The sequence below is a fragment of the Theropithecus gelada genome, chromosome 3 (assembly GCF_003255815.1).
Source record: "Theropithecus gelada isolate Dixy chromosome 3, Tgel_1.0, whole genome shotgun sequence".
NCBI lineage: Eukaryota > Metazoa > Chordata > Mammalia > Primates > Cercopithecidae > Theropithecus > Theropithecus gelada.
Window position 1 is genome coordinate 141,685,009 of NC_037670.1, and position 15,802 is coordinate 141,700,810.

Below are 15,802 nucleotides of genomic sequence, written 5' to 3' on the forward strand. Positions count from 1 at the left end.
TAACTATTCACCTAAAAAGTATAAACATAGCTAAGTTTTCAGATTCAAATGATTACTATTCATATTTGCTTACATTAAAAGAAAAGCAGTTCTATAAAATTTGGCAGAAATTATGTTTTATGAATATTTTAAATTTCTGACTGTATCACATTAAACCATCATGTAGTTTTATTCAAGATTTCTCCAAATAGGGAGACACTTGAAGATTATACAATGAAGCCCAACTCTGAAATATTTTAACAGAATGTGCACACTCCAAAGAGGAGTCTATCTTAAATAGCGCTTTACTGCTTCAGTATCCCCACCTAGCTGATAATAACTGTCATGGACTCAAACCCCATAATGTATGCTTAAAACACCCAGACAGTCCTTGGCATATGATCTGATTTAACTTTCATGACAACCCTACACTAGGTATTATTATCCTTATGAAGCAAATGAGATATTTAAGTCACATATTTCAGTGATTAAACATCAGAGTAAGAATCTGATACCAGGTGTGTTTGGTTTAATATCATGCTCTTCCAATATTCTACTCATGAAGATGAGCAACTACAGAAACAAACTAAGGGCTCAGGTGTATATGAAGGTTAGACAATGGGTAAAAACTGTTTAATCTCAGATTCTAATTTATGAAAATTTCTAATTATGAAATGTTTGTTTCAAATTTAAAATCGGGATGTACTACAAATTACGGAGAAAAGTGAATAGGCAGTTATTTATAGACATGTTTATGAATTAATATCTAATGTTACAGTAACCAACAAACTAACATATATGCATAACTCACTGTAGGTTATATAAGATCTTACCTTTAGTAAATCTGTCATATATTCAAGTCCAATACCATGTAAAAATACTTCCAGATCTCCAAATGCTGTATATGAACTGTATACATTTATAGCAATGTCAATTTCAGAACAGACTATAAATGCACAAATAAATATATATTTATATTGCAAGAGAATACAAATAATGATGAATTCATGTAGCATATATTTGCAATCTGCACACCAGACCTATGCTATATCAAAGGAATGAGTAAGGTTTTGTGACTGAAGGTGTATGAGGAGTATAACTCATCTTTCCCCAAAATGAAAATATATGTCAGTATGTACACTTTGTGAAATTTCTGCACATAAAAATCTCCTCAGCCTGGCACAGTGGCATACACCTGTAGTCCAAGCTACTTGGGAGGCTGTGGTGGGAGAACTGCTTGAGCCCAGGTGTTTGAGGCAAAAAAACCCACAAAAAACGGGGTGGGGGGGAACCACACCTCTTTAATTGCAGTAAGTAAAATGTAAATAACTTTAAATGGGGTAAGGAGATAATTATTTTTGGCCATGTACTGAACAGCAGTGTTCTGGGGGGGAAAGTGTATGTTTAATTGTAGCATATAAAATTAGAACTGTACTAAAAATAATTAGAAAACAAGGTGTAATACTGTTTGAACACTAATATAATTTCAGAACATTTAAAAATAGATTTTATTGTTGATATCGTACTTCAAGTTTACATTTAAAGTTATTATCATTAGTGTTAGTACATAAAAATGAATAAGAATTTTCTAAAATTCTGGAGAACATTAAAAACCCAGACATTTAAAAATGCTTGTAAACATTTAAAATACCATATATTTTAAATAAGTCACCACATTTACTACAGTAAAATATACACAAGTTTTACTTATAGGTATTCTGTTGAACTAAAACATGCTATATTACCTAAAAATGTGATCTTTTTCTCTATCAGAATCTGTTGTCAAAATTTTACAAATAGTGTCTTCTTTAGTTAGCTGTTGAAGTTTTCCTTCCAATGGATTTAAAGTAAAAGAAAGTAAGTTGAAGATCTGAAAAAAGTTAACATCATTCAAATATAATTAACATTGCATACTATAACTTAGAGTTAAAAGAAACCAAACATACGATTATCTCATATCCAGAAAGGAAATTTTAGCAAGTAAGTGGGACAGAAGTTTCACAATTTACTACCCTGATAACAACTTTAAAAAATTGATATATCACAGTTGTACATATTTTGGGGGGTACATGTGACATTTTGATACACATATACAATGTATAATAAACAAATCAGGGTAATTGGGATATCAGGTAAGTGCTTCCTTGACCTATAATAATAATCAGAAAAGAAAAAAGTACATCTAATTCAAAAGAGTAAAAATTAAAGTAAGATAGTAATTACTATTTTTGGTAAGATCGATAGCAAAACTAAAAATTCCATTTGGATAAATGACTCAGATTAAATATTAAGATAGTACTTTGAAAACATTGCTAAGTGGGAAGAGAGTAATTAGCGTGACTAAATGTATACAAATCCTAACTGAACACCTCAAAAATACATGGTGACATTCCTGAGTTTTAAAATCTAACTTCTTAGGAAGTCAAGGTTATATCATGTAATCAGCCAAAATACAAGATCAAATCTCATTTCAATAAGTGATTTATGACTCAAAATAACCTTTGATGTTCATAAACTTCTTATGTCAAGTTTGGTGTCATCTACTCTACATTTAACAATGTAATAAAATAATTTTAAGTTTTTGAATTTTCAAAGCTTAGAAGAAAAATGGTAAATTCCTTTTTGAAGTTCTACAGGGCTTTAGTGATTACTGTTTACCCTATAATAATTCTGAAAATATTAGAATAATACTTGGAAAATGATAGCCATGTTTATCAGACTGCTTAAAAGGTTAAAGGAAGTTACTTTATATGCAGTAAATGTGGCTTGGTTTGATGATTACATGACGGAATCTTTGGAATTTTACATGCTTTCAAATTCAGGAACTCAGTGTTACAAACTCCCGGACTAAACAACTTAGTTTTATTATTGTACTACATTTGATCCTTGCTTACAAGTTACAGACTTGTGGCTACAGCTTTAATCTTCAGACCAAAAGTTTATATTGATAAAGTAATTTAATGTATGGCAAGTATTTATTATTGAGCTTAACATCTAAATGATAGATTATACATCCAGGTATATTATCACTTTATCGTATGCCCTGTCACACATATAAGAGTAAATGTTGCTTAAATAATTTAATTTTTAAATTGTTTAATATATTAATTAAACTTACAAAAGAATGTTTTAGTTACAAGTTCAAACTGGCATTTTACTAGCTTTCACTCAATAACTTAAAATTCTGGACCAGTTTGAAATGTTTAAATAGTATATTACAATTTTATTCCTGGGGCCAAAATAAGATTTTATTACTCTTTTATAGAGCTTTTAAATTACTGTATTATAAGTGCCTCTTGTTTCATCGAAGATGAATACTCTAGCAAAATAAAGTTCTCATTACCTGGCTGGAGGAAAGATACATATTTAAAAATTTAATAATTGCCAGATACACTATAATTACCCTTGTAAATTCTAACAAATTAATAAAAAAGTTCTACAAATGATAATGTGACATGCCACAAAAAATAAGTTTAATATGTACAGAAGGATACCTCATGATGTTTGTTTCTTTTTGCAATCTCACTTGGCATCTTTCCATCTTTGGTTTGTAGCATTTTATTAGCTCCAAGTTCAAGCAACTTCAAAACTATATTTTTATGACCCTGACGTGCTGCCCATGTTAAAGCCTGTAAGTGGGGGGAAAAAGAAGATTGTTTAAAGAGAAGGAGTGTATATGAGACAGACAGGAAAAGTTTTTAACAGTATTTATGACACAATAAAAAAGAGAACATAGTTAATTAATAGAATGATGCAATCTCTTCATTTTACAATATAATGTAAACATATTTCCAAAGTTGTAATTGCAAAGCTGACTGCAAAGCTCATTGATTTTTTAAAACCAGTGTTTTATACAATTAACTGATGTTATGGAATAAAAGGATTTATTTGCCAATCACCAGTTTTCTACAAAAAAGAATTCTTAGGTATATTTTAGAGCCCAGATTTTGCTGTGTGTTACAATTTTTTTTTTTTTTAATCAAGAGTAAGGACTAAGAGAGTCAATTAATTCCTCTTTTTTTGAGATGGAGTTTCGCTCTTGTTGCACTTCAGCCTGAAGTGCAGTGGTATGATCTCGGCTTACTGCAACCTCTGTCTCCTGGGCTCAAGCGATTCTCCAGGCTCAGCCTCCTGAGTAGCTGGGATTAAAGGCGCGTGCCACCATGCCTGGCTAATTTTTTGTATTTTTAGGAGAGACCGGTTTTCACCATGTTGGCCAGGCTGGTCTCAAACTCCTAACCTCAGGTGATCTGCCCCCCTTGGCCTCCCAAAGTGCAAGGATTACAGGCGTCAGTCACTATGCCAGCCTTTTATTTCAACTGTTGCTTTTTTTCACCAGATAGCAATTATATTCCAGCCCTTTTGTAATTATTACTTCTTAAAACTCTTTTTTTAAAATAGATTACTGATAATAACAGAAACAAAAAGAAACATTGTAAAAATGTTTCTCACAGTGTAACCATTCTCATCCTGGGTATTAACTTCTGCTCCATGAGCAACAAGGAGAGCAACAACCTGGGTGTGACCATCTCGAGCAGCATACATGATTGGGGTCATAAGTCTCCTAAGGAGGAGGAAGAAAGGAAACATTTGTGTTAATGCTGCCATTAATCTCTCATTTTCATTAATTTAACCATACACAATACCACCAGTACTACTTTGAAAATAAAGAAAAAGAAATGAAAGCTTTTGCTAAATCAGGTGATTTAAAAATCCAATCTTCCTGCAAATAAGTACAAGTGAAAGAGATGACACTTTTAAAGTGCTGAATGCTTACACAGCACCCTCTAGTGAATAAATGTATTAAAAAATACATGAAATAAGCCATGCTTTCTACTATGAAGTCTCACTAATATACATATTCATCTAGAAAATTATCAGAGTACCCACACTATGCTTATGCTAGGAATATAGTAATGAGTGACACAAACAAGGTCCCTGCCCTCAAAGGATTTGCTAATACTAAATGCTTATTACATTTTATTTAGAGGATTGCTGAAACAAAAATGTAAATTTAAAAACTTTATTCCTTAATGTATTCTATTATGATTCTACTTTAGTTTGAGACTGAAAGAATTTTATTCTGACTTACTGTATGTAATCAGAAAAGAGATCAATAGATTAACCAGCTTAATAGTCTCTTAAGAGTACTTTCTGGGAGAGGATAGTGGTTTCTCTGTAGTTTATCATTTCCCAAAATTAGAGATTCAATCCTTCTACTCCTGGAAGTTAGTCAGCTTCTGGGCCTATTCCAAGGACACCAGATTTTATCAGCTCTACTTGGGCTGAACATAACATCATGGTCTGTTTTAAAGGAGGTCTGAGATTCTGAGTCCAATTTTCCTGAGTCGTCCTCAAGATCTGATTTATACACAAAGAACTTTGGAAAAGAAAAATAAATAATTTCAGAGCTCCATGTTTTGATCTTACCAAGAAAGTTTTTATTGGTTATTCACATTACATATACAACCTACAAATAGACTATTTCTCTGTAAGGCTTGTTAGCATAAGGTATACCCTGAAATCTGATCACTTCACACCAATGTCCTTATTAGCACAAAGCAATTCATATATATTTGTTTCTTCTATTTCATGGTATATTATAATTTGAATGTTTTATGTGAAATTATATGCTAAGGCAGTTGTATAAACATTGCCTCCTCTACCTTGAATATCTCTCACATAGTGACTTCATTAGATAGACAATCTTTATGAGGTAAAGATTGAATTTCCTGGATAACTTAAGCAAACGTAAAAAATTATATACAACTTGCCAGGTGTGGTGGCTCCTGCCTGTAATCTTAGCACTTGGGGGGCTGAGGTGGGTGGATTGCTTGACTCCAGGAGTTCGAGACAACAGAGCAAAGCCCCGCCTCTACCTCTACTTAAAATTAAAAAAAAAAAAAAAATTAGCTGAGTGTGGTCATGCACACCTGTAATCCCAGCTACTTCAGAGGTGGGAGAATCACCTGAGCCTGGGAGGTCAAGGCTTCAGTGAGCCAAGATGATGCCATTGCACTCCAGTCTAGGCAACCAGAGTGAGACCCTGTCTCACAGCAACAGCAACAACAACAACAACAAAGCCACAAAAAACCCCCACATACACACACGCGTGGCAACAACAAATTATTTGAATTAACTAACCATTCTAATTCAAATTCTTCATTACATCTAAGTCCAAACCATTGATGTCTAATCTCCACTGCACTTACCCCTATAATAACCCAAATCGGCTCCTCTCAGTCTTCCCTATTTCATGAAGCCACCATTAACCACATTACTCAGGCTTAAGACTAGGCATAGTTCATGACTCTTCTCTGTCATTCCGAGTACAAGTCATTGGCAGCTCCTATTAGCCCTACCTTCATAATCTGCTTCTGATCACTTCTCTTCACCTCATTAGCTTCTGATCACTTCTCTTCACCTTCATAATCTGCTTCTGATCACTTCTCTTCACCTCATTAGCCACTGCAGTGGTCCAAGACAACATCATCTTTCTCTGACTTATATTATTGCCATAGCCTTGTAACTCCTCTTCATGCTTCTATTCTTGGCCACTTACAATTTATTGTCTTTGAAAATGCCAAGATCTCCCCTTGGCAGGAACTGTGCAAGTGCTCTTCCCTGTCCCCAGACCTTCATACTGCTAACTCCTTATTCTTATTCAGATCTTTATTATGAGAAGATCAATAAAATTTACAAACCTTTAGCTAGACTGATTAAGTAAAAAAGAGAGAAGAAACAAGTTAGCAGTACCAGGAACAAGAGAAGTAACATCAGTACAGATTATCCAGATTGTAGAAGTATGAGGAAGTATTATGAACAAATTTATGCCAATAAATTAGACAGGTTAGATGAAATGGATAAATTTCTCAAAATACACAAACTACCATGGCTCACTCAAAAAGAAATAACTTGAATAGCCCTAGATTTATTTTTTAAAAACTTAATTAGTAATTATAAATTAAATTAAATTTTCCACAAAGAAAATAACAGGCCAGATGGCTTCACTGGTGAATTCTACCAAACAGTTAATGAAAACAACACCAATTCTAAACAAACTCATCCAGTAAACTGAAGAGAAGAAGCTGCTTTCCAACTCATTCTATGAAGCACAAATTACTCTTATACCAAAACCAGAGGGTGCCATTATAAGGAAAGAAAACTATAAACCAATAATCTTCACTGAAAATAAAAATGTTTTGAACAAATTTTAGCAGAATCCAAAAACACATAAAAAGGTTAATACATCATGACTAAGGGAAATTATCCTAGGAATGCAAGGCTGGTTTGATATTTGAAACATCAATCAATATAATGTACCATATTAACAAACTAAAAATGAAAAAAAAATACCCTCAACAAATGCAGAACGAGTATTTTACAAAATCCAACATTTATTTCTAACAAAAACACTCTCTCAGCAATGTAGGAATACATGAGAACTTCCTCAACCTGACAAAATCATCTATGGAAAATTTACAGTTAACATCATATTTAATGGTGAAAGAGTACTTTCCAAGATCAGAAACAAGTCAAGGATGTATGCTCTCACATTTCTACCCAACATTTTATTGGAAGTTCTAGTCAGTGGAATAAGACAAGGAAAAATAAGAAAAATGGTATACCTCCAGATGGGAAAACAAGCAAAATTGTCTTTATTCACAGACAACATGATATATATAGAAAACCTGATGGACTCTACAAAAAAAGTACTAGAACTAATGAATTTGGCAAGATTACAGCATACAAGAGCAATATTTAAAAAATCAATTGTATTTCTTCATACTAGCAATGAACAACATGAAATGAAAATAAAACAATACAACTTATAGTAAAAATATAAAAGCCAGGAAATCTATTGCTGCTTATTAGAAATGCACCCAGTATTTGCATATATGCATACATAAATACATGGTGATGGTGATGTATTTATGTATTTGAATATATCTGACTTACAGTTGTCTAGGTAACAATTTGGATCCAGAAGTCTTTTTTTTTTTTTAGATTCATTTTTTTTTTTTAGTACACGTTAAGGTTGGTTAATGGGTATATTGTGTGTTGCTGAGGTTGAGGTTTGGTCTTCTATTAATCCCACCACCCAAGTAGTGAACATAGTACCCAATAGGTAGTTTTTCAACCCTTGACCCCGCCTTGCCTCCTCCCTTTTGGATTCCCCAGTGTCTATTTTTAACCAAGTATCCCAGCCTCAAAATGCATTTTAAAACTTTTTTTCCTTTCTTGTTTTCAGCTTTGAAACATATTTTGAAATGTTTTGTTTCTACTTTTCCCACCAGGCACTTCAATGAACAGTGCTTGCTTATCTAATTATGTGCTTGCTTAGGTAATCCAGGGGCCAATTTTGAAATAAGCCAGGCAGAGAGATACAGCTCCCACTTAGGGGTAGTTACGAACAGTTAGCCTACCACTACCAGGCCAAAGTCAGGATGAGGCAAACCAGACCTTCGGGACAGGCAATTTCTCAAGATAATCATTGAAACAAGACAGGTAGACCTGCACCCTCGGGTAACACTCCTGCATATTTTCCACACCTTTTCCTTCTTAAACCCCTTCATTTAGCCCAAAAAGTTGGAATGGTCTTTTGAAGGCATGAGCCTGGCCATTCTCCAATTGCTAGCATTTGATAAATAAAATTACTTTCCTTTCACCACATGTTGTTTCTTCTGTTCTTGGTTTATGGGTAGCCAGCAGCTGGACTTAAGCAAGTTACCTGTTGTTTCCATCTTTATACGCATGTGTACCCAATGGGTAGCTCCGACTAATAAGTGAGAACATGTGGTATTTGGTTTCCTTTTTTTAGTTTTCTTTTTCTACATAAATTCATTTAGGATAATGGCCTCCAGCTGCATGCATGCTGCTGCAAAGGACACAGCTTAATTCTTTTTTATGGCTGTATAGTATTCCATGGTCTATATGTGGCATATTTTCTTTATCCAGTCTTGATGGGCACATAGGTTGGCTCTGTATCTTTGTAACAGTGGGGTTTTTTTTTTTTTTTTTTTTTTTGAGACAGGGTTGTACTGTCACACAGGCTGTAGTGCAGTGGTACAATCATGGCTCACCACAGTCTCAACCTCCCAAGCCCAAGCAATTCTTCCATCTTAGTCTCCCAGGTAGCTGGGACCACAGGCATGTGTTACCACACCTGGCTAAATTTTTTATTTTTGTAGAGATGGAGTCTCTGTATGTTGTCCAGGCTGGTCTCGAACTCGTGGCCTCTAGCGATCCTCCCACAGGGCTGGGATTATAGGCATAAGCCACCATGCCCAGCTGCTATTGTGAATAGTGCTGGGATAAACATAATGAGTGCAGTGTCTTTTTGGTAGAATGATTTATTTTCCTTTGGGTATATACTCAGTAATGGGATGGCTGGGTCAAATGGTAATTCTAGTTTTAGTTCTTTGAGAAATCTCCAAACTGTTTTCCACAGTGGTTTAACTAATTTACATTCCTGCCAGCAGTGTACGTGTTTCCCTTATCTCTGCAGCTTCACCAAAATGCTATTTTTTGACTTTTTATGTATTATTTTTTGAGAAGAAGCCTCACTCTATCACCTAGGCTGGAGTGCAGTGGCGTGATCTTGGCTTACTGCAACCTCCGCCTCCTGGGTTCAAGCGATTCTCCTGCCTCAGCCTCCTGAGTAGCTGAGATTACAGGCACCTGCCACCGCATCTGGCTAATTTTTGTATTTTTAGTAGAGACTGGGATTCACCATCTTGGCCAAGCTGGTCTTGAACTTCTGACTCTGGAATCCACCTGCCTTGGCCTCCCAAAGTGCTGGGATTACAGGTGTGAGCCACTGCGCCCAGCCTGAATTTTTAATAATAGCCATTCTGACAGGTGTGAGATGGTATCTCATTGTGGTTTTGATTTGCATCTCTCTGATGAGTAGTGATGTTGAGTACTTTTTCATGTTTCTTGACTGCTTGTATGTCTTTTTTTTGAAAAGTGCTTATGTCCTTTACCTACTTTTAAATGAGGTTATTTTTCTTACGGATTTAAGTTCCTTATAGAGTCTGGATATTTAGTCCTTCGTTGGATGCATAGTTTGCAAATATTTTCTCCCATTCTGCTGATAGTTTCTTTTGCTGTCAAGAATCTCTTTAGTTTAATTAGGCTCCACTTGTCAAATTTTGTTTTTGTTGCATTTGCTTTTGAGAGCTTAGTCATAAATTATTTGCATAGGCTAAGGTCCAGAAGAGCATTTCCTAGGTTTTCTTCTAGGATTTTTGTGGTTTGAGGTCTTGCATTTAAGTATTTAATCCATCTTGAATTGATTTCTGTATATGGTAAGCAGTAGGAATCCAGTTTCGTTCTTCTCCATATGGGTATCCAGTTTTCCCAGTGCCATTTACTGAACAGGGTATCCTTTCCCCATTGTTTATTTTTGTTTACTTTGAAGAAGATCAGTTGGTTGTTGGTGTGGGTTCTCTATCCTGTTCCATTGGTCTATGTGTCTATATCTGTACCTGTACAATACTGTTTTGGTTACTGTAGCCTTTTAGTATAGTCTGAAGTCAAGTAACATGATGCCTCAAGGTTTGTTCTTTTTGCTTAGAATTGCTTTGGCTACTCAGGTTCTTTTTTGGTTTCATTTTTTTTTTCTTATTTTTTGAGACAGTCTCACTCTGTTGCCAGGCTGGAGTGCAGTGGCATGATCTCGGCTCACTGCAACGTCTGCCTGCTAGGTTGAAGTGATTCTCCTGCCTCCCAAGTAGCTGGGACTACAGGCATGCACCACCAGGCCCAGCAAATTTTTGTATTTTTAGTAGAGACAGAGTTTCACCATGTTGGTCAGGCTGGTCTCAAATTCCTGCCATCAGGTGATCTGTCTGCCCTCTGCCTCCCAAAGTGCTGGGGTTACAGGTGTGAGCCACCATGCCCGACCTCATATGACTTTTAGAATAGTTTTTCCTAATTCTGTGACAAATGACATTGGTCCTTTGATAGGAATCATATTGAATCTGTAGATTGCTTTGGGCAGTACAGCTATTTTAATGACACTGCAGTCTTCCAATCTGTGATTACGGAATTCTTTTTCATTTGTTTGTCATTTATAATTTCTTTCAGCAGTGCTTTTCAGTTCTCCTGTAGAGATCTTTTACCTCTTGGTTAGATGTATTCTAAAAAACGAATGGAAAATCCTTTTTTTTCAGCAGTGTTTTTCAGTCCTCCTGTAGAGATCTTTTTACCTTCTTGGTTAGATGTATTCCTAGGTATTTTAATTATTTTATTTTTTTACAGTTCTTATAAATGGAATTGCATTCTTGATTTGGTTCTCAGCTTGAACATTATTGGTATATAGAAATGCTTCTGATTTTTGTGCATTGATTTGGTATCCTGAGACTTTACTAAAGTCATTTATCGGGGTTTATGGAGTCTTCTGGGGGAAATCTTTAGGGTTTTCTAGGTATGGAAATAATACAATAAGCAAAGTCATTTTTAAACATTAATAATATGCTGTTCATATAATGTTTTAATTTGCCAATAAATGAATTTAAAATTATTTTTCTCTGAGGAAATTTCCTCTGCGTTTTGTCTGAATCACACAAGTTCTGATATAAAGGCCTTGTGTTGTCACTTTTACCAGTTCTATTTTAATTAATCCAGAAATTACCAGAAATTATTAAGATATAACTTTTTTTTCTTTTCTTTTTTTTTTTCTTGAAATGGAGTCTCACTCTGTTACCCAGGCTGGAGTGCATGGCACAATCTCTGCTTACTGCAACCTCTGCCTCCCAGGTTCAAGCAATTCTCCTGCCTCACCCTCCTGAGTAGCTGGGGACTACAGGTGCATGCCACCATGCCTGGCTAATTTTTTTGTATTTTTAGTAGAGATGGGTTTCACCACTTTGGCCAGGCTGGTCTCGAACTCCTGACCTCAGGTGATCTGCCCACCTCAGTCTCCCAAAGTGCTGGGATTACAAGCATAAGCCACTGTGCCTGGCCAGGTATCATTTAAAAAAAAAAAAAATTCTTAAGGACTTTCTTTGTGGTCTACGACCTAACTTATGTTGAAAATAATCCATGCATGTAAATTATGTTAAAGTCAGAATTCTAGGTAAATATCAACTAGATACACTTGTTAATTGTGTTATTCTATATTTTTTGTCTAACGTTTTTCTAAGAGATATATTAAAGTCTTCAAATATGATTATTGGATGTTCCACTCTTTTTTTAGTTCTACTAGTTTTTGTTTTATATATTTAAAAGTCATATATATTAAAACCATCTTGTTAAATTGTTGCTTCTATCAACATCATTTTCTCTTTGGTCCCTTAAGTAATTTTTGCCTTGCATTTTATTTACTACCCTGGGGTATTTTTTTTTTCTTGATATTTACCAGGTATAAATATTTGCTGAATAAATGGCATTTAAAAATCATTTTATTTATTTTCCACTCTAATGTAATGTTTTATTTTAGGTGTGACTTCACTGGATTTTGCTTTTAGCCAATATGAGAGTTACTATTACTTTAATAAGTGAGTTTTACCGATTACATTACTTTTCTTAGTTATTAATATGGCTGGATTTATTTCTGACACTTTTGCACCTTCTGTTTATCATGCTTCCATAATGAATACATGTTTCCATGTCTCCTTGGACATGGAATCACCTTGTTAGATTGATCAAGTTCTCTTAGTTTCACTCCCACCCACTTGATCTGAAAGCTTTTAATTTCATTATTTTCTTCAAGTACAGTACTTACTTTTAAGTCCTCTCCTCTCCAAAACGCTTATCCTTACTATTCAACAAAGAGAAAAGTTGATCAATAACTATACATGGTTTCATGAGAAAAGAGATGTTTACTTTTATTTTGCTTCACTCTCTCCTCAGCTACTAGAACACCAAACTTATGATGGAAAGTTAATACAAATTTAACATAAATACTCTCCCCTACGCCGGCCCCCCTTTTTTAGGAGACAGGGTCTTGCTCTGTCACTCAGGCTAGAGTGCAATGGCACCATCATAGCTCACTGCAGCCTTGACCTCCTGGGCTCAAGCCATCCTTCCACCTCAGTCTCCCGAGTAGCTAGGACTACAGGTATGCACCACCATGCCTGGCTAATTTTTAAAATTTCTGTTGCCCAGGTTGGTCTCAAACTCCTGCGCTCAAGCAATCCTCCCACCTTGGCCTCCCAAAGCACTGGGATTACAGTGGTGAGCCACCAAGCCTGGCCAAGATGGTCATTTCTTGATAGGAGTTTTCTTGATATGTAAATAATCTCTTCTGTAGTTAACTTTGAGGATTTTTGCCTTCATTCTTAATGTTCTGAAGTTTATTGTGATGTGTCTACATATTTTAATTAAAAATGTATATATATTTATCTATTTGTATATAAATCTTTTATTCAATAATTCTTTCAATCCTACAAATTTGTTTTCAGCTGGGAAACATTCTTGGTCTTTATTGCTTCATATATAGTCTATCTTCTATTTTCTCCTTTGGAATTATTATTTGATAGATGTTAGGACTTCTGGAAATATTCTCCATGTCTCTACCTTTCCTTTATACTTTCCATTTCTTTAGCCCTTTGTGTTATATTCTTGGATATTTCCTCACCTCTATCTTCTAGTCCACTAATCAGCTCATTAGATGAGTCCCATCTACTCTTCTACCTCTTCTACACATATACTTAGTTTTAATATTCAATAGTTCCTTTTTTCATAATTCATTGTTCTTGTTTTTTAATATCTACTGTTATTTTGTGAAGGCAAATCCCTATTTTATTGTTCAGGAATAAAGGCCTTTTTAGATTCCTCTATTTTTCCCACTTTCTCTAGCTTAAGTCACTCTTTTGTTGAATTTGTTGTACCTGTTTCATGATACCTACATTCTTCAGATTTTGGTGATTTATGGTTGTGCACCTACCTTCTGGTCTATGGCAAAGGCCTCCAAACACAGAAGACAAGATAACCTTGTCTATCAGTAATGCAGATTTTAGGTATTGCTAGAGTTGCCCATCTGTTTCTTTCTTTGGCGAGTTACTCTTTTTCCATTGCAGAGATAACTTTTTTTGTTTCAAAACTAACTTTATCAAAATATTTTAATACCTTTATATCTAAAGCTTTCTGTGGAAGGGCAAGACTTTAGCATATTCTCAGTTAAAGAGCTTGAATTTATAAGCCTATTTTTCCAAAAATTCTTTTTGTGGTCATGTTTTTCTTCCAGAATTTTTAGAATCATTTCATCAAGTTAAAACAATCCCTTTGGCACTCTGAATAAGATGTTTAATTCTATAAATTTAGATTAAAAAAAAAGTCTTCTTAAATACTGAGTCATCCTAGTCAAGATGACAACTAACATCCAGCCAACATGACGTGTCTATTCAATCTTCTTTTATTTTACTTGGTGTAGTTTTAAATTTTTCATTTAGATCTTTCACATTTTTAAATAATAATAAATTATATTCTCAAGCTTTTCATTTCTTGTGAGTTGGAAATCAAATGAAGTTTGTACATTAGTTTTGTAGAAACTACTATAGTTTATGATTGTTATTTCTGAGTTGACTATTTTCGGTTTACCAAGCATACATTAATACAATTTAAAAATCATGATTTTGTTCTCCTTTTCTTAATAAAAAGATCTAATAGTTTAATTAGAGGCATAGTTCAATGGTTTAGATCAGCAGTCAGCAAATTTTTTTCTGTAAAGGGCAAGACAGTAAATATTTTGGGCTTTGTGATGTATACAGGGATTTGTCACAACCACTCAACTCTGCTGTTGTATCATGAACACAGCCATAGACAATACATAAACAAATGATTACAGCTGTGTTCCAGTGAAACTTAAGAGGTCTGCCAACCTCTGATTTAGAGTGTTAAGCTGTGGAGTCAGAATGCCTAGGTCTGATCTAGCCTCCAACATTTACTGGCTTAGATAAGTTTCTTAAACTCTCACTGCCTCAGTTTCTAGAACTTTCTATGAGCATAAAATAGTTTCTACATTTGTGGCACCTATTTGTGTTAGTATCACAATCTGTGATGAGAAAATAATGTTTAGTAACAAAGAACAGTACCATGCACAAAGTAAATTCTCAGTAATTAATAGGTATTTTTATTATTAACTACATCTTGTACTTTTCTTACATAACTGAATTGCCTTACAGTTCCCAAAACAATGGTAAAACTAAAAGTGCTTATAACAAGCATCCTTGCCTTGTTGCTGACATTAATGCAAATGCTGCTAATGCTTCTCCATTAAACATGCAATTTGTTTTGTCTTCAGATAAATGTTTGTAAAATTAAGGAGCTACTCATCTAATCAAATTTTACTAAGGTTATAAAAATCAGAGATTTTAACTTTTATAAAATATCTTTCTGGCATCTATTATAATGATAACCACCTTAAAAATCCTCTGACCTGCTTATATATTTCCTTAATGTTGAACCATTTTTGTATAGTTGACCTGAATCAATTTGATCAGGTATATTATTCATTTAATTTGCCGATAACATTAAATTTGCTAATACTTCATTACGTGGTTAAGATTTGTGTATCCATGTTCATATAAGATTTCTTTAAGTGGATCTTTTTTAAATTGGATTTCAGAATCAGTGTTATGTTTGCTTTATAAACAAGAAATGAAAGGCTTTTTTTTCCCCTTAGGTTTTGATAGTATTAATGTAATCTATTCCTTGGAAGTTTAAAATAAGTAACCTATTAAAATCTCTGAGCCTAACACACTTTTTGTAAGTTATCTTTCTGACATTTTTTTCTCAAAAAATGCATTCAAAATCATAACATAAAAAAATTTAAAGCATAAACAAAAACCGAACTAGAAATAGCATCTACAACATA

At 34.2% G+C, this 15,802-nt stretch overlaps 1 protein-coding gene across 2 annotated transcripts in view; it reads right to left on the reverse strand.

The window, feature by feature from the left end:
- The window catches only part of ASZ1 (ankyrin repeat, SAM and basic leucine zipper domain containing 1), a 65,131-nt gene that overhangs the window by 18,385 nt on the left and 30,944 nt on the right, over nucleotides 1–15,802 (reverse strand). Inside the window, exons 5-8 of one of the 2 annotated variants that reach the window (XM_025380116.1) lie at nucleotides 4,432–4,543; nucleotides 3,474–3,608; nucleotides 1,725–1,849; nucleotides 813–888 (exon numbers count right to left, since the gene is read on the reverse strand). In XM_025380116.1, coding sequence (XP_025235901.1) covers nucleotides 813–888; nucleotides 1,725–1,849; nucleotides 3,474–3,608; nucleotides 4,432–4,543 — 448 coding nt within the window. The remainder of the gene's footprint in view (nucleotides 1–812; nucleotides 889–1,724; nucleotides 1,850–3,473; nucleotides 3,609–4,431; nucleotides 4,544–15,802) is intronic. The other variant, XM_025380117.1, reaches the window with a different exon arrangement.